Genomic DNA, 26,275 nt, shown 5'->3' with positions numbered 1-26,275 from the left:
TATCATAATACCAAACAACAGATACACAGTGTTAAATCAAACAACATCACATATAAGGCATCTTTTTTAAAAACATACAGATAATTCATTAAACAGCATGTTTTAATCCATATTTTTGATTTGTAAACAATTTTTTGTTTTTCACCAATACACGAATTTTAGTTAAAGTCGATGTGGATGCTATTTCTATATCTAATACTTTTTGGAGTATGTTTTATAGGTGAAATTCGCTGTTCGTTTAGCTGAATATTTATCACCATCTGAAAATATTATAGAAACATAGTATGCGTTCAGAAAAAAATATATCTATTGGCACAAACATTTTCCATTAGATTACTATCTGAAAACAAACACGATTTCGTTTACTATATTTTCCGGACAATAAGTCGCACCTGTGTATTAGTCGCAAAAGGTTTTTTTACGATTTTAAGTACGATTTTAAATCGCACTGGTAAATAAGACGCAAATAAAAGTTTAGCCATGTACCACTTACCCTCTGGGTACATACGTTCGATCTCTGATAACTTACGGTAATTATTATCAGTTCAGTACAGTTAGTCAGCTATGTTTAGGATGCTTATAAAATCTAGTATGATTAATTCTTGCAATCAAGAGGAAAATTTCATAACACACACACAAAAAGGCGCTCTGCTTTATAGTACTGTCAAAATATCACATAACTGGCTCATCAAACTATGTCATACGAACACACGAAGAAAAATCCGCCAACCCGCAGTCATAATCAGTCATCTGAATCAGATGAGTTTCAAATCATTGAGTGAAGGTCCAGACGGCTTGACCTCTCGGTCTTTGCTGCACCTACGTTAATCACATAATTTGCTACATCCTGACGAAATTTGAAGAAAAAGATATATATAGTCTTGCTATACTACCTATTCAGCTGCATGCCATTTAATTCAATATATTCATCAGTATTCGTGTTACAAATATTTTCACTGGACTTACAGCGCTTATCATCTCTCCTGATGTTTGTTATCCCTATTGTTTGTGTGGAGTCAAACGAATAAGTACTTCGAAATGTCCATCTCTGTTTATGAGTATGTTTCTTTTTATATCTTTCAGAGCATGCGCAGACACATAGTTTGTTCCCATTGGATTCTTCCATCCTGGTACATTTACAGGGCGATAAATTATGCAGCATGTTCCCACTAAATGCTAAATATATCCACGGGTTGCAGCAACTGTTTAGACTGGCCAGCAGCAGCATTATCACCAAGGCGTTATCTGAAACACAGATAAAATATCCTTAAGTTCCATTCTGTAATTGTATTTACAATGTAATTATGTCAACGCGTTGATATCTTGTTCAGTTTTTCTTCTAATTGCCAACATTCATTTCATTGCAGAAAACGCGCATTCTTACGCTTTAAAGTACAGAAAAACAACATGTTTCACAATTTTGTGTTCTCTTTTGTGGCGTATTTATTTTGATGTAGTGGTTTGCCGATACTCACTACGTGGTTGCTTATTTTGAGATAGGCAATGGTTCGCTTGAAAAGTAGTTTTTTGTTACTAAATTGTTTTTTTAAGTATGACATATAAACATGTATGTTTTTATTATTGCTATCTTAATGGTGTAATTGTTTCCCTTCTCAAATGGATATTCGATCTTTGTGGCATTTCAGGAGCATGTGGTAACAGGGATGTAATTATTCTTTTTACTTGTCGGGTGTGCTAATCACATCTCAAATTCTTTAAAGATGCTCCATCGCAGACAAAGCATAAACGATACTCGTCAGTTGAACAATAATTGGTATTTAATCATGTATATATATATGTCTAAATAACAAAAAAATAACATAAAATAATTTATTTCGTTATTTTTATGCATGTGCCATCAGTACTTCATTCCAGGTAGTACATAGTGACACGGAATTTTTTTCTGGATGCAATTGATTATTTTTTTATATTTTTTTTTATTTTGAAGTAAACTTAGAGGCTAAAACTTTTCAATGGTGGTAATGGTGTTGAATAAGTAACTTTTGTAACTGAAGAAAAATACCAAATCGTCTGTTCCCGTTTTTGATAAAGGAAAATACCATTTGCCAGAGATGGAGTATTTTAACAATAAATAAGCTATTTATTGTTTTTGAAATCAATAATTTGCTTTACTATGATATTGGAAAAGATGGAAGGTCACATTTACATGGATGGATTGGTGCTTTTCTCAAAATAAATTGATTATTCATAATATAACAAATATATATAATGAATATAACAATGTCAAAAGCGAAAAAAATGGCATTTCCCTTCAAGATTTTCCATGTCGTTCTTAAAGTCGTATACTCGAATCGTCTTTCACCAATTACACCACTAAACGTCCGTATATTCCATAGAAAACATTGAAAGGATTGGGCATATTCATTTATTAAGACTATTACCGTAGAAGTCAAAAGGGTGATCAATCTTAAAAAATAAGTGATTTTTAATCTGTGATTCATCTTCCTGAAATGTGTTTTTCCTCGATATGTTGAACTTGCAATTACATTGAATGCGTCACTTTTTTGGCTTTTTTTTAGTTTATTTAAATGTAAATTGGCTTTCAGCAATAAACGGCACACCTTTGACTAATGCTATTTTGTATTTGGCTTTCTAACTATCAGCATTGAACTAAATTGCATTTGAAAATGATAGATCGTTATTCACAAAATCGTCTTTAACCGAATTCAGAACCCTGATTTGGAACTAGATTAAGCTTTAATTTGTTCGGAGTGAGACGATTATTCTGAATTAATTTTGAAGTAAGGATTCCGCCAAAATGGGATAATATAATGAGAACTACGCTTAATTGACAGGCATAAATAGATCATGCCTTTGTACTAACGATCAGCCATGGCTGACACTATCCAGCAATCCTTGAACAGCATTTTAACAGGATAATTTTAGATGAGTAATTTCCATTCTATAAATTTCTTTTTAAAGGCCTACTACCTTTCAGAATAAAACTTCATAAGAACAATTATAGCGTAAGAATATTTACATCGATGGGGTTACAACATCGAGCAAATACAAATGACCTTGCGTAATCTTTATGTTACCAGTATAGTGAAAATTCATTTCGGTGGTTTCCGTCTTTTGCAGTGGTTGTCAACTAAGGCGTTGTAATAAAGACTATGTCAGGAAACAAATGTAACGACCCGCGTTATTTTATGGGGATTATTATTTAATTGATTTTAATTAAATTGTTCAGAAAATGATGTGATAAGTGTAGTATTGACATTACGCAGACTACAGTAATTTTCTTTCAAGAAATAATAAAGAAGAACAATATAGAATTTTACATGTGATGACACCACAAAATAAATATGCATACATTGTATAATGTGGCCACTAGCGTCTAACAGTATACAGTATTGACTTAAATAAACAAAGGGAGGCTACTCTAATAATTATGTCTGAATTATAGTATATTTCAGGTCAATTAACGGAACAGGTACGAGGTATTAGTAAAAGGAAAGCAGCAATACATATACTTTAAACATTAATTTGACAATCGTAAAATCACACTGTCCAGACATTTGGCTGATAATCATAATAAAATATTTATTTGGTGACAGTTGTTTTTTATAGAGATTTGACAACACTTCAGTTGAAAACACGTAAGATTTTACACATGTATTTGATATGCATTGATGTTTAGCTTGTGATTTGTAAAATGTATCTCAGAAATAAAGTCGCGACCGCTTTACCTATCAAAACATTCGGTTCTATATTGAAAGTTTAATTGCTTTCTTCATTTCTATATTTTCTATAGAGTGATCGTTGTTTTGTCAACGTTAAAGTTTTACTGCGGATAACATATACCTATTAGAAAGTGTACATGTAATTTACTCCAAACGTAAAACATATAGAAAATGAAAGTGGAAAGTTGCATCTTGTGCAACAGACCCCTTTAATTGTATGATAGAGAGCAAAGCGTATTGTAGATAGGCCGTCTTCACCGATATACATTGTAGTCGGAATCAATGCAATATAATTTTCTGTGAGACGTAGATATCAAAATATCAATACAAGAGTACAATTGGCTATTTATTCTGTGATTATTGGCCGATAGCACCCCTCTGGTGTGACAAGTTCATATTATATCTATACAGAGAGTAGACGTGATCAATACTTATATATCAGTGTAGTAATGGAGCTGGGTTTATTAGCTATCCTTTTTGCAAAGCTTCAATGAAGTAAGCAACCCTGAATAAACAGTATGACTAAGTAAAATGAAGTGTACGCTGTACGCAGTGTTGTATGCTGTACCGTTAAAGTTGAAGTATTTTAAGAATTAGTTGAAAGGTTCGCTACCTTTCCGAAACGGCTTTTAAAATTGGTATTTTAAACGAGATTAATAATTTTGTAGGGTCTCAAAAGTTATTACCTTACCGTTAATACTACAGCTTTCATCACCTTCTGAACAATTAGATTTAAATAAATTAAATGTTAGTTTTTAAAACGCGGGTCGTATTATATTCCCCGCCGTTGTTCTAATTACCGAGCTTTAGTTGACTATCACTTCGCCATACGGCAAAATAGCGAAATACATCTTCACTGTAGTTTACGCAGGGAATCTTTCATTTGTTTGGTATTGTTACCTCATCTAAGGCCATCGATATATATATTTCCTTATGTTATTAATATTTTTAAGAAACTGTTTTATTTGTTTTTGTTTCGGAAAGGTAGTGTGTCTTTAATGATTATACCTTCAATTAGGAGGGTTATCTCTCCCGAATGATTTCACCTTTAACAAAAAGTATTTTGCTCTATTAAAAGGAGGAGCAAAAAAACTAGTATGTGTCTTCATTTGCAATAGTTATATGTTTTACACCATTGCAACCATAGGTTGTTAAGTTTCAGGGTTCTTTTTGTTCAAGATAAAAATACGAAAAATAATTAAATCCATCTAAACAAATCACGTCGTTATTCCCTATATGGATTGAAGTACTGATTGCGAATGTACAAAAAGCAAAAGAAATAATTCTATATCAATTTTGTGTTAATTAGACACATATATAAACGATTAAACATCAGTTGTTGTTCAAATGATGGGCATCGTTTATGAAATGTTCTGTCGGCGGTGGAGCATCTTTGAGTTATTTTGTTGTTTAAGAACCTGAAACTTTTATGTTATTAAATAAGAAGAGCCCAGTCTTTCGATTCATATTCAAGATTATTCCTTTGTCCCGGATTCAACCCGCATTTGTATAATGCATGTTATCCATGAAACGACACTTTCGAATCCAGTTGATCTATATACCAGCGTGGTATAAGCCAACAGGAAACATCGATAATTGTTTATCCTCAATCAACAACAGGGTATTGTTTAGTTGGATGGAAATGCTAAACGTCCTATTATCAGCTATGTTTAAAAACACGTTTAATTTTCTCTCGGACTCGCGTGGCCTTGCTGTCCATGAAGAGACACTCACGAAGCTAGTTGGTCTATACCCGCTGTGGTATGTAACAAACATCGATAATTGTTTATCGTAAATCATCAACAGTGAAATGCTCAGTTCGTTGGGCATATTTGACGTCCTATTAAGATATAGGTTTTGTGTTCTCTCGAACCCGCTTGGCCATGCCGGACGGTCACGGATGCACATACTATTTGCACATGTAGATGGCAGATTGTCACGGGCTGACCCCTAATTGATATTCGGTGTTGATACTGTGCTACCTATGTGATGGTATCAACATGACTTGAAGTACACTCTTAAATTCTCTCTTGTGACGAATTGCAAGTGGTGAGAGTGTATGTATTCAGAGAGACTGCAGTATGTTTGTACTATGTGTTCCTATTAACTGTTTATAAATATATATCAATTCTAGACCTTTGTTGAGGTTCACATGGTGTTATATCACCCGAGTAGAATAAATAATAACCGAGAGCGTAGCCCGAAGTCATTTTTTTTTAAATTCTATAAGGGCGATATCACACCATATGAACCGATACAAAGGTCCTTATTTTTTTATATTAGATATGTCGTTTCTTTATCAAATGCCAAAATAATCTCTAATGTACATATTAATTACAAGAAAAGCATTAGTTAAAGAACGACACCCTGAAGAATGCAGCGTTTGGGCAATGAAGTTCGAAACGGAATATTTACTTTCTTGGTGTTTATAAAAATGGAACACTATATATGCTACATATTGAATGTCACGTGACCATGTATTAACGGATGAAAATAGTGGAGAACTAGAGTATATCTAGGGTTTTTATAATGTGGCTAGCTTGAGGAATCATAATAGGGTAAAAACGTTTTAAAACTAGTATATTAATAATCCAAAATAAAAGGCCAAAATAAATTCAAAGTAAAATCAAAAACATTTCTTTTAGATATATATATTCAGCCACTATAGTGCCTTCTTTAGTCCAGAATAATACTAACACAACGTGTTCGTCTACATGTATGTTTACATCTGTTGTGCGCAGGTACGAAATGTCTCGACCCGTTTGATGTATACGGCAGGTTATTTCGACCCAACTACTATGTGCACTAAATCTAATAAACATGTTAAGTACTAGCTCACATACAATGTATAATATGTTTCTTGATTCGAAATGAACGTAGAAACAAATTAAACCGATATCAGAATCAAAATAGAATAATAATGGCAGAGTAAAACTGAAATCTCAAACATTTTTGTTTCTTAAAAACACATATAGAAAAAAGGAGAGCCAAAGAAAACTGAGCTTTGTGTGTGGAAATGGAAATACTGAATTTATTATAAATGGTTATTTTGTTACTCAGAATTTCTGCTTTATTTGACTTCATTCTTATGATAGAATACAATGAAATATTTTTTGTTTGGTTAACTTATATAACGTCCTATTAACAGCCAGGGTCATGTAAGGACGACATATCATGTATGCAGTGTGTAGAGTGTTATGTAGTGTGTTGTGCATGTTTTGAGAGGATGCGGTATACTCGTTTTGTGTCTTCTTGTATATTGGAACTCCTTATTTTTACAATGATACAAAAGTATGATAACACTTACTTGTAAGTGGAGCCGATTCGTCGTATAACCACCAAAGCTGAGAGACAAAGAATGGAGACCAACAGACAATGTAAGCTAGGATGATCACAAATGTGAGCTTTACAGTTTTCAGTTTTGCTCTTGAAAATCCTCTGAAGGAATGATTTCTAGGCACCACAGTAACATTATTATGAAATTTACCATTTTGTGATGTCACAGACTGATGCGTGTGTTCTTGACTGTTGTTCCGTGTAACATATTTCCCAGAATCCTTTGAGAGTCGGTACTTCCGCCAAACTGTATAGCATATAGATCCATAACAAGCTAAGAGTATGAAGAATGGAATTATATACACAAACACCGTAAAAGACGTAATGTACAACTGGAGCGTCCAAGGAGGGTCAAAATGGACCCAACAGTCCATCACTCCCGATCCGGGCTTTGTTTCCTGGTAACGGAACATTATCAGTTGCGGTAAACTCATAATGGCGGCGATGGCGTAAGCGCCACCTATCATGACGTTAACAAGTCTCGGGGTCCACGTATGGTTGCTAAGGGGATGGCAGATCGCCCGATATCTATCCACAGCGGTCATTACCAAGATGTAGGTCGACAGGTACATTACAAATATTTGTGAATATTTGATAAAACGGCAAAGAAAGTCACCTCCGTACCATCTGTATGTGATATCCCAAATCAGCTGGGGGAGGATGTTAAAGAAAGCCACTTGGAGGTCTGCTATACTTAAATGCATTATAAAGATATGCATCCGCGTTGACTTTTTCCTTCGACGACATAGCGCTACAAGAACGCAACAATTTCCAAGAATCGCAAGGGCAAATATAGCAGCTTGAACGGCGACTTCAACTCTTACCAGTTCTTCTTCCCTTGGCGGAGCGGTGACGTTCTCTGTAGATTCTATCGTTTCTGTAATGTTGTATGTGGCATTCAACATATCACCACTTAGTGCTGTCTTCGAGTGCCCCATTCTGGAAAATAAAACCGGCTTGTTACGATTTACTTAAACATAAATATGTTTGATAAGTATTCGTTTACAACTCAATGACGTTTAAAGAATGCGAAGAATTCCAGCAGCAAGACACTTTTAATTATCGCCATTTTCCGTCAACAATAGGTACATTCCTTAGGAAGGCGTACAAAATAAGGGGATGAGTAGCCTAAGAATACTACACACCACCAAGTCTAAGCCGTCCTCTGTGATGAATACCAACGTTAGAATGCTTCATTTCGATTACATGTGATTTTGTTAAATGACCTATGACATTCGGAAATGACTAGTATTCTAAACTTTAGTCATTGATTGAAATCGCTTCCGTCATATGTCTTCTTTAACAAAGGTTAAGGAAAAATCAATATGAATGAATGTATTTAATTAAGAATACATGTCCAAATCCATTTCATATGTATCTCTATCAATCGCTCACCGTATGAGATATCTGCGTACAGATCACTGCGATTAAGGCTATTGTCGACTGTGCTTCACTGAAAACCAGCACTTTAATTTGATTTTATTACTTTAACAACCGGAGTTATTTAAGGACGTGTCATGTATAGATGGTGCAGGAAAGCCTAAGAACCTGGAGAAAACAAAACACAACTCAGATGTGGAGGGCTTTTGGTAACTATTCGGCCATCGCGAGCTGACAGTGACGTACGGACAAATGACAAAACGTCTAGATAAACGATTAGTATATCTTACCATAAGCAAATTGGAGGTTTGTAGAGACGTTTGGTTTGATAGCATTTACAATTTTCTATCTACATTTTTTTCCGAAAAAAATTATATGCTTACTCTGAATGATGCAACTCTAATATATAGTAGTCGCATTTAAGACCATTGGATTGAAGTGTCAAAGTATTCAATAATTTTGTTCTTATAAAGGAGAACATACTTTTTATTCTAGTTGTTGACTTTGTGTTCCTGTTGTAAACCTGACATGTATCTATGTGTATCAACGTGTAGATAGACTTTGTACATGTATGTTAAAGAGACAATTCATTGAGGCTAATTCTGTTACATAACCACGAAGCAAAATGTGACATAAATGTATTTTGATTGATACCGTTGAAATTCCAAATTGTTGATCAAAACGATTAAGCAGGCATAATATGTATGCTGTACACATACCCGAGCCAAAGACAACACGTACAATTATAAAATGCAATTTATCTTAAGACAAGAGCATGCACCTAATAACATAACATACTACTGTAAGAAAGATTTGAGTAGCTCTAGACAATATTTTAAATATCAATTGGCAAGGGCCAGGGTTTGGCATACAATATGTCCGACAACAATATGTAGTGACGGACAGCAAGCAAGTTTGAACATTTCACATACATTTCACTACAGTGGGCTTTTCTGACATATCATAGTAAAATCAACTACTCTTATTACCATTAACTTGTTTGTTTCCGATTTATATATGCAAATGAAAATGGACTCTTAGACTGAATTTATTGTATGATTTCAAAAGTTTTTGACGCTTTCCAGTACCCTTCTATCACACATATTTATAGATTTGTTATATAAATATAGCTCAAACATCACGACGTTGCATGTTTGTAACTCATCACTTTATCCTTTTGACTAACACATTGCTAAATAAAATAATTGTTACTTGCCTAAACGTAGGCTGTTTTATATATGTGTGTTAACGAATGTGCAAGATCTTAATTTCATCTATGAATTGTAAAATAATAACCATCCCATGAATGCTGAAACAAATAAAGATAAGCATATATAAATACATATTACGTACGCGTACACAAATATCTGAGTTATCGGTTCATGCAGTCGCCTGATCTGTTAGGCATAACCACTTAATCGAATGTTCGACAGTGTACGATGAAAACAAGTTGTTTTGCAATATCCATGCGTTATTGCTCGATCGCACGCGAGTTTTACGACGTGAGATGATGGCCTGGTATTGGTCTATTACACTTGAGTATGTGATTAATCTTTTACACTTTGTGATAGCGGAAGCTGACAAATATTGCGATTTCAAATTGTCCTCCCTCACGATTCCAGGTTCTGTAGTAATGACGCAATCTGAATTTCGAACTTTCGTAATGAACTTCTCTGAAATCCGCTTTGGCAGTGGATTGTTGACACGAACTATTGATCACGTAAAGTGACAAGTTTTTGCAGCTGCAGCTTTATTACAGTTTAATTGCACTAATCACGTATGTTTTGCATTTTTTTCTTTTATTTTGTGACTTAATAAGCTTGTTTAAGAGAATATGTACGATTAGTATTGCCACGGCTTAGCGTATTATTACTTTCTGTGCGTTTTATAATTGCTTTTATATGTGTTATTTTTATGATTCTTCGTTTGTTTGCACAATGACAAATTTAATCAACATTTTTAAGAGAGGGAGAGGGGGGATTAATCATTAATGAACAAATTAAAATGTAAAGCTGAATTTTGTGTAATCTACGTGACTTATTGAGAATGCCAAAGCGAGACCCAAGTATGTTTCCAATTATTGTGAGAACTTGAAAGTCATTGATGTGTCGCACAGTTGATACAGGGGTTCGAACTTGCCAAAGAGTAAAGATAGAAATTAATGTTACGGTAATTCCATATACCGTATCGAAAACACTCACTACAAGCAGAAGACTATTCAGAGCTCCTGATTAAGACTCGTGATCCTTTTATGAAATTTCAAATTTCAAACCATTTTTTCTGATTTATTCCACATTGATTGGCAAGTGGTATATGAATAGAGTAACGCTTATACTGTTGGAACACATGTTTAAATCATTTTAAAAAATGTCTTAATTGAAGTCATCATACAAATTGAATAATATCGTCGTTCAATCAAATTTCTAGAGGGACTTTGTGTTCTATGAAACCATTGTCCCGTTGTTCATAGACGGCTTTACAAAAGACAATTTTTTTTACGTTACGTGTGAAGGATGTTAAAACATCAAGCCGACTGATGTGCTGGTTAGATAAAAAAAATGATTATTCCTAAAATTGAATTGCCGCTAAGCTGGAACACGAGGTTCTGTTATCTTTGTATGTTAGCACGATTCCAAATACGTATTCTGTTATTAATTTGTTTCAGTGCTATGTTACCATAAAGCTATTTATTCGGACCCGTTCTAGACAATCTTTTTTCTTCTTCCATCTCTCCACCATTTTGCTTTAATAAGAAAAATCATCCATATACTAAGCAAACATACATTTCTAATAATGTTGTGAAACATTGAAAAGGGACCATTGACAATTTGCCCGGGGTTGTCTTTCAACGTTGCAAATTAACCCCAAAAGTCATTGGAAACTGAGCTTTACGCGTACTCTTCATACGGACACGTTGAATGTGGACCTCGTTCATTTTTCTACAGACCTTCCTTTTAGAATTGATCATAGACGCTGGTAATTGTCAACGACACTATTCATTAAAAAACGCTTATGATTCATATTCAGCGTTGATAACTGACCATGGGTCAATTCTCAACGGAGGTCTATCTTCAACGTTACACCGGCCTTTCATATATAATATCTATCATATACATACACAGTAATCATATTTAGATAAAAAATAGATTATATTCTCATATTTCCCTTCTACTTTCAGTTTCCTGTTTGATCTGTGTTAAATCAGATGGGCAATATCCGGTTATGAATTCCCATCTGCTCACGCGTTTGGATATTTAACCTTTTCCGCCGCATTACTGACAGTGTATGAAATGTATACTTACGCCTATACATACAGGTCAAATAATTTAATGATTTTTGTATACATTAAACATACTACGATGGTTGTGTCTCTTGCGCATGTCTGAAAATGTGTGTCATTAAAACTGCGTCCACTTATTGCGTATGGGTTTTATGTTCGTGCAAAATTAAGAAAAATGTGGTATGTACTATGTCTCCTTGTAATGATGGGACGTTTAGTACAAGCCCAAAGAAACACAGATACGCTGTTATTTATTTGTCTTCTAATTACTAAGCAATAATGAGAAAGGTTATTTAAACTCTCCGACTGAACTCCGAGAGAACTAACATTCCTTCCAAATAAGCGCTTTAAACTAAAATGGCTCAATTTTGTGTTCATAAATTCATTCAGTGAAAAGGTGAACATGTTTTGAGAGCTATGCACTTACGCACCATTTTCTCATATAAAGTCGAAATGAAAACCTCCTGGGGGAGAGTACTGAATTGACTTTATAAATCATAGCTACATCACCGTGGGCTATATATTATCCAAACGTCTAGGGTTATTTGAGTACGGATCTAGAGGAGCTGTCAAAGACAGATAACGTACCCTAAATTGACACGTGTAACTTTTGAATGCTTACGTCGGGTTTAATCTATTCGGAATTATATAAAACCTGGTAAAAATCATATACATTTAAGGAAAATCTCCCTATCCATCTGATGTTTTACAGTGAGGCAAATGCGTACTCAGTAACAACGGTCATAGAAAAGGAAATCACGGAGCATAGATCTTTATACACTTAAAATACACATCTTATTGGAACATTGACGGGGAATGGTAAGAGCTACGTTAATGCGATAAAATCGTTGAAAACGTATCCGTTTTAAAGTGTTTACTAGTGGGGCGACACCTGGAAGAGTGTCGCAGATTAAATGAAGAGACTTACGAAAGGGAGATAACTATAGGAGTAAACTGTTAACTGTATTTTGAAAAAAAAGTATTAAAAGTTAAATCCATAAGCATATGACAGAATAAACATCGCGCTTGACGTTGAAGTAACACCCGACTACCACGAGAGAAGAACATTTCAATTGAAATGACAAAGATAATTCTATAAGAGTTCGACACCTACATCAAATAGGAAAATATGTTTCACGATATGTGTTAAACCGATCACAAAAAAGTGGTGTTTGAGTTTTCTGTCTGTGTCTATTATGCATTTTATTAGGTCATGATTGATGTGGAATAAATTTGACATGACATGTTTTTGAATCAATTTTCTAAATTTAGACGGATGATGCGCTATTTTATGGCGTAGATTCATGAGGGCGTACATATATCATATTTTGTAGAAACTCTTTTAAATGGTGTTATTACATCAATTGATAGTTATTTATCTTGTTTTACTCCGGTTTGTGTTGACATTTTTATTACTGGAACATGCAAGTGGAGTTGGTTAAGTCTCCTAAAATAGCGTATCTGTGACAACCATTGCACACTATAGTATATTACTATGCTAGTGACTGCTTAGCAATAATGTGATGGTACGACTGGTTTGCCCATTGTCAGTATAAGATGACCAGACAGGACGTGTTATTTCGTGTTTACCAGATTATATTTTCAATGACAATAGCCTCACTACTATAAAAAAAAACACATGAATATACCACAACCTCCAAAAATGTACAAACATTCCACACGCATCATATTGCTTACGTTGGATACTGTATCTATAAATAGCAAGTATTGCGAATAGGTTTTACGCCTACTCATGCAACCAACCAATTTTGCAAGCCAATTTAGAGACTTTTCGCCATTGCATTAACAATGACAATAAAGAAGCCAGTTGCAATATTAACCCTGAAAATGGTTCAAACAAATATTGTTTTGTATTATTGTTCGTATGTTCCATTCAGTGATCAGAATCCAAATCTTCATCTCGGGGGCGAACGCTGACAACCATATCATCAGATATGACCGGACAGGACTTACTGTTTCGTGTTTTCAGCAGTATGCAATAATGATATACACAGCACAATGATATACAACACTTTTATATGAGGATATGAAAAACAGGGATATTCTACCCAAGGGTCACAAAATGTTGTAAAACCCGAGGCTTGCTACAGGCGACACGAGTGTATTGTCCTACACCAGCCAGTATTACACGCGTAGGTATGAGAGAAAAAGGACAATAGCCCCACTACTATAAAAAGACATGAAAATACCACAGCATCCCAAAACATAAATAAACATTCACACACATGTGAACAGTATACAGTCTATACACCTTGTATAGCAATTAGTCTTCAAATGAAAATGATATATTGCGTCAGTTTAATATTGTGTGCATATTTGATTTATGTATCTTTTTAAAAACTACCAATGGATACGGTTAATACGAGTAATTGATCCATACATCTGTTCGAATGACACAAACACACATATAAGCATATCACTATTCCTATTGTTATTGGTTAATTGTTTATATACGAGCTACAGATTTTTTAAATAGGGATTTCAACGATAGGAATTTTCTCAAGGGTAATTAGGTAGAAGTTCTAATGAACCTTTACCTCCACTAGATCAGAATTAGTGCGCGACTAGAATCATACCACCATATCACAATGTGTGAATTGCAAAAATACCATATACGGAAGTTTTGGAAAACCTGAAAATAATCATATGCTATGGACTAATATACGTTTTAAACTTTGACTGGTTTATACTTTACTCGTTACTCTTGTAAATAACTGTACAGAAAAATAGAAAGGAAATGAAAATAGTGTTTATATTAAATATGAGAAGGGCAAAAAATGTCCACAAAACGCAATATCACTTTAACAACACATATTTAGAAATAGGCACCGTTTAATGGAAAATGATAAAAAAACTGGTAACAGTGGACCTTTTGGAGAATTTTTAACTTGTACGATAACTACGAAATCGTGAATGTTGTATTCCGAATTTGCATATTACAGAGTTATCTGCACTTGTGGGTAGGTATTGATTGTGACGTCATGTGTTTGGGAGCGCAACGTCATACGTTTCGGAAAAAACCACGTAAATTGCGCTCGATACCTACTCGCAAGGGAGCTAACTGTGTAATATGCAAAGACGGAATAGCGTGATGACGTAACTTAACTTGATTATTTACACGATAAGGAAATATCGGTAGTGGATGTTCAAGTAACATTCGCACTTGATAAAATGTCTCTCTTTCAGTAATAATTGGACTTGTGTTTTAACACATTTGTTTATAGTCAGATATTATTATTATCTTTAAGTAAAAAATATTTTTGGTGTATAGAATCTCTAACTGTCAGTTCGTCTCATAAATACACATAAAGGATTAGATAAGTCGCGATCGGGCATTTTAGACTAATTGCATGTGCAACTAGTATTCCTTGCCTGAAGTGTTGAACATTAATTAGTAGGCAAAATAATGCGTGTGCGATGTTTTCGCCTTTACTGCTTTAATCGTAATTGATGTATCGTGCAGCGTCCAAGTTCGCACTTCTGAAGTACATATTACGTAGGCATGCGAATATGCGTAGGGTAATTTTGATGTTTAATTTAGGCCTATACTGTTCCTCTCGGAACTTGTATGTCTTTGACATATCGTTAATCATACGCTTGACGCTTGAAGCAGTATCAGGCTGAAATAGAATTTGCAAAAGCTGGATCTTTTATGGATTGATTATTTTTATTTATCTAGATCCAAGCATTTTAGCAGACGCATCCATCATTTAACGAGTTGCATATTTAATAAAGGGACTATTTTAGTGCAAACTGATATTAGAAATATCTGCAAGAAAAATGGAAAATTTCTTCCGTAACCTTCATTAACGTAAAGTTTCACTTCAAAATTCAAATACCTTTGATATAATCAAATTACAATTGTAAGGTTTGTATACGATACTATTAAATATCAAGTACAGAAGCAGACATAATAAAGTCAGAGATAATCCACGGCAAACAGCTGTCTGTGAAGCGCCCTGATATCGGATAAGAATAAATCGCACGCGAAAAAAAATGTTTACTGTTATGCACGTGTAATTACATGGCCACCAGAATCTGATATTAATAACTACATCATCTTGCTCGTTGTGATTCAATGGTATAATATACTATTGAATATAGTATACACAATGACGTTGGCATGTTAACTATTAATTGAAAGTATTTTTTGTATAAATAATCACACCATCTTGCTCCTTACGATGCAATGTTATGATATACTCTAGAATATAATGTACATAAGAATTTGGCATGTTGACATCGAATGGACTGTAGATATTTTAAAATAAAAAACCACATCATTTTGCTATGAAGCATGCACTGGCCTAAGCTACTATGGTAGAGTAATATTAAGTGTACATTCTCTCTAGGTTAGGAACAATTGAGATAAATGTACAATATAAGCATAATTAAACCTTCCGGATTGGACAAAGAAGGAATATTACAAACGACTTGACAAGTTGTAATACTAAAAGTCATGATGTACGCATTATTCTTGTAAGAATGCATATTATTAACAGCACGGCAATTAAAATAACGCATATAGTTTTAAGGTTGACACATCGAGAAATCCATCTGGAAACAATCAATTTCAATAGAAATTAATCATCGATATATAAAGTCGGCTAATCCGTTTTTAAGTTGAATGACCGCAGAGACAGCATTTAAATTAAAAAAAAAAAAATGTCATATTGAAAAAAACCGAAAAACAAAACCAATAATCATCCAAGCAAAAGAAACAACTAATACGGCGTTTGTAATTTAAAATGCAGAACTAAATATTACATAAATCTCTGATACCTTACTTTGAAAACGAAATCAGTATTTCACATTTAAAAATTCCACATCGTATAAAAGCACATAACTTATTTGGCTTCTAAGTTCAATATTTCCAACATATATAAACTCACCCAATAAAAATAGCCTCCATTTCCAGGATGCTTTTACGCTCCATCGTATTGAAGTGTCGTTGAACGCCTTCAGCTTAGATACAGTTCCCCTAGAGCACGTTCATGTGTTGTTTATTGTTAGAGGATCGGGCCACTGTGAGCACTACATTCTAATTCGATTTTATATAGAAGGTATCGACCATTCCCGACTGACAAAGCCTTCAAACTGGCGACTCGTAATTGTACAATTACTGTCAGATTATTGTCAAGTGGTTCTCATATAGGCTTAATAAAGCTACGGAAAACCTGAATGACAGCAGTAGAGTACTCAACTGAAATTCACGACAATATATACTAGAAAAAGGTGCATAATTATATGGCTCAAAACTGAGTTATTTGATATGCAAATATGGTATTTTAAAAGATATTGTGGGTTTTTTTTTCTGAATAGCAGCCATCAAAATTGATGAGATACAAACTTGGTTACATCGTATTCAGCACTCAAAAAGTGTCTCACATAACTATATATGGAAAACTGTATAGAAATTTCACATATAATGACACCTTATTCGAATCCAGATGGTGTTACTTCCCGGTGTACATTTCCCATTACTATTGTCAACCTACTATTTCCGGAATGGAAAAAAGAAGTTTAACAATAAAATAGCCTTTCAAATCAGTCTTTTTCACGGGGGATTTATTAACATGATATTTTTAACATATCTAGTGTACAATTTGAGATAATTTTCCAGGCAATAACGTTATCTGAACTGCCTGAAGAGTTTATTTTATTTTACGTATTTAAACAGATTTTGATTTATTTTTCTTTTGTGTTGTTCATTTTAAAATGACTGTTTGTTTTCCTAATATAGCATTTTGTTTTCACGGACATTTATGGACAATTGTGGGGAATGTTACAGTGTATATATTACACATCGAAAATTCAAGATGTCTTAATTATATTCTGTAACACACCATAATCTATAAAAGTGGTAGTTTTGCCATCTGCTTAGCGCTCACAGCATTGAATTAGTGGGACGATTGATTCGTCCGTTTTCAGTATAATGTGACTGGGTGGGTTGTGTTGCTTGGTGTCTTTTTCAGCATGATTCAGTGATATAGCACTATAAAAAGGGCAAAAGTTCCACTACACAAGAAGACACAACACGAATATAATACAGTCTCCTATAAAACGCCATACGCATTTCACAAACGCAAGACACCACTCGGACCTTGTTTGTTAATAAGACGTCAATATAATATAACAGACAAGAATCATTGTAATTCTTAATCTGATATTAGAATAACAATTCCCTCGAGGATTAGCTTTACCAGAGAAATAAAAAAAAACCTACTGAAACACTAACAATAACTGCTGGAAAGGGAAGTGATTTGTAATCGTATATCTTCTTTGCAGATTCTTGGTCTGATTCGCTACTATGTGAATTTTAACCGAAACAACTTACTAATTGTTTTCGTTCTAATTAGTGCTCTAAAATAATGAGCCCAGATTAACTAGGATGCCAGATAAATCGTTTCTATCGCCCTACCTGAATCAGTGTTCTTATCGATAAGTCATATCGCATAATAATGTTTATACACGATCACAGTCACTGTATTATGGTATAAGCATAAGATGAGTGGGACGACTGGGTTACTCGTTGTCATATTTATGTGACCAGGGATTTATACGCTTGTGGCGTCTTTGACTTGATGTTTCAGGGAGATAACACTACCTAACGAGTAAGACTTTAACTAGTAGATATAACCAATACATGAACATACGGGAGGCCGTCCTTAAACTGCATAAACAACCAACCAGCCAGCCCTGCTTTGAATTATCGAAACGAGCTTCCGTAGAAAACCCAAACAACTCTTATCTATAGCCTCGAAGGCATGCCTGGACATATACTTGTTTATATTAATGAATTAGATTTCTTCCAATTAATTACTTAGGCCGTGTGACGTAGTTGTCGTTTATTTTTGTTTGGTTGACGTAAGATAAAATGATCATTCTGTCAATATCATTGAGGTGGTCAGCCCTACCTACTTTCTGCTTGTATCAGATTGTATCTACACTCAATCGATACTGCAATAAGGTAAACAGATACGCTATAATCTTGTTATCATGTAAAACATATGTGAATGATCTGTTTAGTGTTTCCAGAATCAATAAAATGGCAATTTTTAGGCCCGCGTTATCTTAAATGTGCTATTCGTCTGTCTACTCATTACAACGAATCATGCTGAATTTGCTTTGAAAAAAATGCTAATGTACGCTACGGTGCTTGATAAAATAACACATGATTTCAAATTTCTTTAAAATATCCTGTCAAAATAAAAAATATCTCGACATATAGTTCAAGTCTTTATAGATATCTTTACAAAATTCGAACGTATGCTAAATAACAATTATCAAGAGTTGAAAATAATACAATGCTTGAAAAAAGTTATTGTTTACCAATATCGTGTTATCCTCAAAATATATCTTTCATGATACATGTTTCAAAACTATAAATATACCAGGCAATTAGCATAGTTTGGTAAGTATGATCGACGTTTGCGTTGCCAGAAAACAAACTCTGAAAAATCCATATCTATATTCCATATCATCCCGAGTAACTGGCAAAGACCTGGAACGTTTAATCTCGTGGTCTAATATTGGACGAGGGCAGATATTATATGTTATAATATTTTTGCGTGTTTACTCTGTATATCTGAACTTTGGAAAATAAATCTGGTACATTTTACCGCAAAGATTTATTCTAAAAATGTAATGTGCATGTTTGTATCAGCGGTTTGATATGGGTTGCGTGTGTGTAATAGTACGAGACATGGATCGGTAATTGCAGTATCACGCGATGCTTAGAAGAGAAAATATATACATTGAGAAATTATCGAGTAGTGGTGAAGTTGACTTAAGTATAAATACATTACACTACTTGTAACCCCCTGGTTGTATGATTACAAAAGGGATGACATGTTTGATAAATATACCATCGTTGGCGGCTAACATCTGGCCAACAGAGATTGCTACCAACGACCCTCAATAGAACTGGCTAACGGTGATAACTACCACCGGTACTCAATAGAACTGGCTAGCAGTGATTACTACCACCGGTACTCAATAGAACTGGCTAGCAGTGATTACTACCACCGGTACTCAATAGAACTGGCTAGCAGTGATTACTACCACCGGTCCTCAATAGAACTGGCCATTAGTGATTACTGATTACTACCACCGGCCCTCAATAGAACTGGCTAACAGTGATTACTACCACCGGTACTCAATAGAACTGGCTAACAGTGATTACTACCACCGGCCCTCAATAGAACTGGCTAACAGTGATTACTACCACCGGCCCTCAATAGAACTGGCTAACAGTGATTACTACCACCAGTACTCAATAGAACTGGCCAACAGTGATTACTACCACCAGTACTCAATAGAACTGGCCATAGTGATTACTACCACCAGTCCTCAATAGAACTGCAAGTGATTACTACCACCAGTACTCAATAGAACTGGCCAACAGTGATTACTACCACCAGTACTCAATAGAACTGGCCAACAGTGATTACTACCACCGGTACTCAATAGAACTGGCTAGCAGTGATTACTACCACCGGTACTCAATAGAACTGGCTAGCAGTGATTACTACCACCAGTACTCAATAGAACTGGCCATTAGTGATTACTACCACCAGTACTCAATAGAACTGGCCACAGTGATTACTACCACCAGTACTCAATAGAACTGGCCAACAGTGATTACTACCACCAGTACTCAATAGAACTGGCCAACAGTGATTACTACCACCAGTACTCAATAGAACTGGCAACAGTGATTACTACCACCAGTACTCAATAGAACTGGCCAACAGTGATTACTACCACCAGTACTCAATAGAACTGGCCAACAGTGATTACTACCACCAGTACTCAATAGAACTGGCCACAGTGATTACTACCACCAGTACTCAATAGAACTGGCCAACAGTGATTACTACCACCAGTACTCAATAGAACTGGCCAACAGTGATTACTACCACCAGTACTCAATAGAACTGGCCAACAGTGATTACTACCACCAGTACTCAATAGAACTGGCCAACAGTGATTACTACCACCAGTACTCAATAGAACTGGCCAACAGTGATTACTACCACCGGTACTCAATAGAACTGGCTAACAGTGATTACTACCACCGGCCCTCAATAGAACTGGCTAGCAGTGATTACTACCACCAGTACTCAATAGAACTGGCCAACAGTGATTACTACCACCGGTACTCAATAGAACTGGCCAGCAGTGATTACTACCACCGGTACTCAATAGAACTGGCCAACAGTGATTACTACCACCGGTACTCAATAGAACTGGCCAGCAGTGATTACTACCACCGGTCCTCAATAGAACTGGCCAGCAGTGATTACTACCACCGGTACTCAATAGAACTGGCCAGCAGTGATTACTACCACCGGTCCTCAATAGAACTGGCCAGCAGTGATTACTACCACCGGTCCTCAATAGAACTGGCCAGCAGTGATTACTACCACCGGTCCTCAATAGAACTGGCCAGCAGTGATTACTACCACCGGTACTCAATACAACTGGCCAGCAGTGATTACTACCACCGGTCCTCAATAGAACTGGCCAGCAGTGATTACTACCACCGGTCCTCAATAGAACTGGCCAGCAGTGATTACTACCACCGGTACTCAATAGAACTGGCTAGCAGTGATTACTACCACCGGTACTCAATAGAACTGGCCAGCAGTGATTACTACCACCGGTCCTCAATAGAACTGGCCAGCAGTGATTACTACCACCGGTCCTCAATAGAACTGGCCAGCAGTGATTACTACCACCGGTCCTCAATAGAACTGGCCAGCAGTGATTACTACCACCGGTACTCAATAGAACTGGCCAGCAGTGATTACTACCACCGGTCCTCAATAGAACTGGCCAGCAGTGATTACTAAACCGGTCCTCAATAGAACTGGCCAGCAGTGATTACTACCACCGGTCCTCAATAGAACTGGCCAGCAGTGATTACTACCACCGGTCCTCAATAGAACTGGCCAGCAGTGATTACTACCACCGGTCCTCAATAGAACTGGCCAGCAGTGATTACTAACACCGGTCCTCAATAGAACTGGCTAGCAGTGATTACTACCACCGGTACTCAATAGAACTGGCCAGCAGTGATTACTACCACCGGTCCTCAATAGAACTGGCCAACAGTGATTACTACCACCGGTCCTCAATAGAACTGGCCAGCAGTGATTACTACCACCGGTACTCAATAGAACTGGCCAGCAGTGATTACTACCACCGTCTCAATAGAACTGGCCAGCAGTGATTACTACCACCGGTCCTCAATAGAACTGGCCAGCAGTGATTACTAACACCGGTACTCAATAGAACTGGCCAGCAGTGATTACTACCACCGGTCTCAATAGAACTGGCCAGCAGTGATTACTACCACCGGTACTCAATAGAACTGGCTAGCAGTGATTACTACCACCGGTACTCAATACAACTGGCCAGCAGTGATTACTACCACCGGTACTCAATAGAACTGGCCAGCAGTGATTACTACCACCGGTCCTCAATAGAACTGGCCAACAGTGATTACTACCACCGGTACTCAATAGAACTGGCCAGCAGTGATTACTACCACCGGTCCTCAATAGAACTGGCCAGCAGTGATTACTACCACCGGTCCTCAATAGAACTGGCCAACAGTGATTACTACCACCGGTACTCAATAGAACTGGCCAGCAGTGATTACTACCACCGGTACTCAATAGAACTGGCCAGCAGTGATTGCTTACACCAGTCCTCAATAGAACTGGCCAACAGTGCTTACTACCAGCGGCCCTCAACAGAACTGAATTGCATGGACAGTGGATTTCATATCTAAAATATATTTCTATTATAATAATTCGAATTGACCGGTCGTCTAATGATAACAAAGGGAGATATTTTATCCGGGCACTGGAGCATTCCTCCAACACCTAAACCTGGCACATCATTTAATGACCTTTAATGACCTAAAACAAATGAAAATAAGGTAAAGAGATCCCGATTTTTTTTGTGCATCAAAAATTACGTTTTAATGTCGTCTACAGATATTTCAAGATCGCCAAATAATCATGAATGCTTAGTGAATTTAAAATCTGAGAACGAAGACAAAATTAATCTAGCTAACCTGTAGGCCGGTGCGCAATACAAAATGTATCTAAATAACAAAAAGCTCAGACACTAGAAAGCTAAAAAAGTACTTTCAGCCACCGATAAACATTTACACCGTTTCATGTGTTAACAATTGTGTAGCCAAGGATATTTAAACTTCTTCCATATGTTTATGAGAAAGATAACATCAGACTTACGTCTATAGAATGAACTTGTTCCAACATAAACACCAATTACAGGGATAGTGAATACAAACAACTGTCCATCATTACATGACGTAACCACAATACCGTTACACATGGTCAGATGGATCTGTAATATTTTTTTTTAAATACAGATGAATGTAATCACTGACTAATACCGATCAATCATTTGGTTTATAGTTTAATAAAAATGAATATGATTAGAAATATAACTATTGGTGCTGATTGCGAACGCGCTTATATATTTCCCAATCGGTTTAGTGAATGGAACTTTTCTTCCGCATCAATGAATCGTCTCGCTCCGAGCGAAACTAAGTGAATAACGGGAAATTTGCTTTCATTTGAGTGTCATAAGGATAAGCAGAATACACGGTAAGTATACTACATTATAAGTTTTATTTTGGTGTTCGACAACGAAAGCCGAGAAGACTCGGCACAGCCTCGTCATCTCAGCTTGCCTAAGTCTCGCACTAAAAGAAACCTTGTATTGTAAGATACAATGTACTAACCATGTAACCATGTATTTTCTATATATAAATTCAATCCATACTCGGTAAGCGTTTTTTCAATCATATGGAAGGAACATTACAGAAGTCTAGATCAACAGTTAGAAAAGACAACCTTTTATTGTCGTGAATGTTTCTTCTACATACGACAAGTTTTCCAACTTGAATAATATAATCACACTTTTATTCGCGTCCGATTTACTTTCGCGAATTTCGCGATCGCATAAAAATCGCAAAAGTTAGTCTCCTCGAATTATTACCGATATATTCATATGACTGTATAGTTAAAAATGCTATGTTCGCATTAAGATGATCATATTTGTTCAGAAGTAAAATATCTGTGTTCAAATTAAATAAGCAAAAGACAACTCAATGTATACTAATTGTCGCCGATACTTGCAGATTATTTTGTTTATTTGTGTGTAATCGTGAGTACGTGTTTGTATATGGATTAACATTTAGGCCTAATACAAATGAGCTATTGTCTGTTTCACAAAATCAGATCTGTAACACCTTATAAATACTTTAGTTCAGGAAAAGTAATAAAAGTAGGACGACAGTCTTATCCACGAAAACTAATCTCCGCGAATTTGTTTCGAAACTGATTTGCGAAATTAAGTAGCCGCGAATAAGAGTTGGTTTACAGTAGGTTTTCCTCTACGTGTTCAAATCTCATGAAAATGGCGTCTGCGTTTCTCGCCTGTCAGTGACCAATCTGATTACAATACAAAGCCTTATCATCAGTACATTTGAAAAGAGGATCTGGCAACAATACTTTGAAAAAGCTGTCAGAATTATTTTCGTAAGTAGTCATTTCGCCGAAAGAACACAACAAAGTTAGTTGTATATGTATTCCGAATTTGCATATTACAGAGTTATCTGCACTTGCGGGTAGGATTTAATTGTGACGTCATGTGTTTGCGAACGTAACGTCATACGTTTCAGAGAAAACGACGTGGATCGCCCTCACAAAATAATGACGTAACAATCGACACCTACCCGCAAGGGAGCTAACTCTGTAATATGCAAAGACGGAATACTGGGATGAAATGGGGTTTTTAATCGATGTATCAAAATTTAGAAAAATGTATTTGATTTGACGTGCTTGTGCTACAAAGGTCATTCGAACATGACCCCTTATGGGATGTTGTCGGATCCTCTATTGGACGGAGTGGTTATAAGGATCTGAATTTTGATAATATTGACCGGTGACAACATGTAATTCATTTTATAAAACCATTGATAATTAATTCGGTATTAAAGATTTGTTTCTACCGAGGTGATAAATGTCTGTTTTCTGGAATCGATACCATTCTGGTTAATAAAACCTGAAGAGAAAGAAATTGTGAGATATGGCAATAATGCTGAAACCAATTCAAAAACAAATTTCCTCACCACGATAAATTATACATAATCAACTATCTGAAATCTGAAAACTCATTCATTTAAAACCAGATTTGCTGGATATTAGCTTAAATATTTAAATCATTTTTAATTCGACATAACTAGACTCAAAAACGTTTGCCATCTCGCGGCGACAATTCCTTAATAGGAAATGCAATAATAGACATTCACTTTTTAAAATTCACCTGGCCCGAAGGGCCGGTGAGCTTATGTCATGGCGCGGCGTCCGTCGTCCGTCGTCCGTCGGCGTCCGTCGGCGTCCGTCTGTCCGTCAACATTTCCTTTAAATCGCTACTAGTCATAGAGTTCTGCATGGATTGTAACCAAATTTGGCCACAAACATCCTTGGGGGAAGGGGAACAGAACTTGTATAAATTTTGGCTCTGACCCCCCGGGGGCAGGAGGGGCGGGGCCCAATAGGGGAAATAGAGGTAAATCCTATAAATCGCTACTTGTCCTAGAGTTCTGCATGGATTGTAACCAAATTTGGCCACAAACATCCTTGGGGGAAGGGGAACAGAACTTGTATAAATTTTGGCTCTGACCCCCCGGGGGCAGGAGGGGCGGGGCCCAATAGGGGAAATAGAGGTAAATCCTATAAATCGCTACTTGTCCTAGAGTTCTGCATGGATTGTAACCAAAATTAGCCACAAACATCCTTGGGGGAAGGGGAACAAAACTTGTATAAATTTTGGCTCTGACCCCACGGGGGCAGGAGGGGTGGGGCCCAATAGGGGTAATAGAGGTAAATCCTTTAAATCGCTACTAGTCATAGAGTTCTACATGAATTGTAACCAAATTTGGCCACAAACATCCTTGGGGGAAGGGGAACAGAACTTGTATAAATTTTGGCTCTGATCCCCAAGGGGCAGGAGGGGCGGGGCCCAATAGGGGTAATAGAGGTAAATCCTTTAAATAGCTACTAGTCATAGAGTTCTGAATGGAATGTAACCATATTTGGCCACAAACATCCTTTTGGGAAGGGGAACAGAACTTTTATAAATTTTGGCTCTGACCCCCCGGGGGCAGGAGGGGCGGGGCCCAATAGGGGAAATAGAGGTAAATCCTTTAAATCGCTACTAGTCATAGAGTTCTTCATGATTTGTAACCAAATATGGCCACAAACATCCTTGGGGGAAGGGGAACAGAACTTGTATAAATTTTGGCTCTGACCCCACGGGGGCAGGAGGCGCTGGGCCCAATAGGGGAAATAGAGGTAAATCCTTTAAATCGCTACTAGTCATAGAGTTCTGAATGGAATGTAACCAAATTTGGCCACAAACATCCTTGGGGGAAGGGGAACAGAACTTGTATAAATTTTGGCTCTGGTCCCCGGGGGCAGGAGGGGCGGGGCCCAATAGGGGTAAT

The 26,275-nt window shown here is 36.3% G+C and overlaps 2 protein-coding genes across 2 annotated transcripts; one reads left to right on the top strand and one right to left on the bottom strand.

Moving 5' to 3' along the window:
- On the bottom strand, positions 1-16,741 carry LOC138310549 (cephalotocin receptor 2-like). The gene is made up of 3 exons (XM_069251813.1): positions 16,614-16,741; positions 7,012-7,979; positions 1-1,245 (listed from the first exon to the last, which is right to left on the bottom strand). Exons 1-3 carry the CDS (start codon positions 16,655-16,657, stop codon positions 890-892), a joined length of 1,368 nt encoding a protein of 455 aa, XP_069107914.1. The 5' UTR covers positions 16,658-16,741; the 3' UTR covers positions 1-889.
- A 2,685-nt stretch (positions 16,742-19,426) lies between these two features.
- On the top strand, positions 19,427-22,522 carry LOC138310037 (uncharacterized). The gene is made up of 6 exons (XM_069251187.1): positions 19,427-19,434; positions 19,620-19,813; positions 20,071-20,337; positions 20,533-21,567; positions 21,750-21,917; positions 22,059-22,522. The coding sequence occupies exons 1-6, from the start codon at positions 19,427-19,429 to the stop codon at positions 22,520-22,522; spliced, it is 2,136 nt and encodes a 711-aa protein (XP_069107288.1).
- Positions 22,523-26,275: the final 3,753 nt, after the last annotated feature.

This window comes from Argopecten irradians, chromosome 16 (genome assembly GCF_041381155.1).
Source record: "Argopecten irradians isolate NY chromosome 16, Ai_NY, whole genome shotgun sequence".
NCBI classification, from domain to species: domain Eukaryota; kingdom Metazoa; phylum Mollusca; class Bivalvia; order Pectinida; family Pectinidae; genus Argopecten; species Argopecten irradians.
Note: the sequence above shows the minus strand (reverse complement) of the source record. Positions and strands in the feature narration are given on the sequence as shown.

Bases quoted from the DNA above. Each gene is read 5' to 3' on its own strand.
- LOC138310549 (XM_069251813.1), bottom strand. From the start codon at position 16,657: ATGGAGCGTAAAAGCATCCTGGAAATGGAGGCTATTTTTATTGG. The intron at 7,980-16,613 runs GTGAGTTTATAT...TTTATTTTCCAG, and splicing joins ATGGAGGCTATTTTTATTGG to AATGGGGCACTCGAAGACAG. The intron at 1,246-7,011 runs GTAAGTGTTATC...TCTGTGTTTCAG, and splicing joins CGAATCGGCTCCACTTACAA to ATAACGCCTTGGTGATAATG.
- LOC138310037 (XM_069251187.1), top strand. The intron at 19,814-20,070 runs GTGATTACTGAT...TACTACCACCAG, and splicing joins CTCAATAGAACTGGCCATTA to TCCTCAATAGAACTGCAAGT. The intron at 20,338-20,532 runs GTACTCAATAGA...TACTACCACCAG, and splicing joins CACAGTGATTACTACCACCA to TACTCAATAGAACTGGCCAC.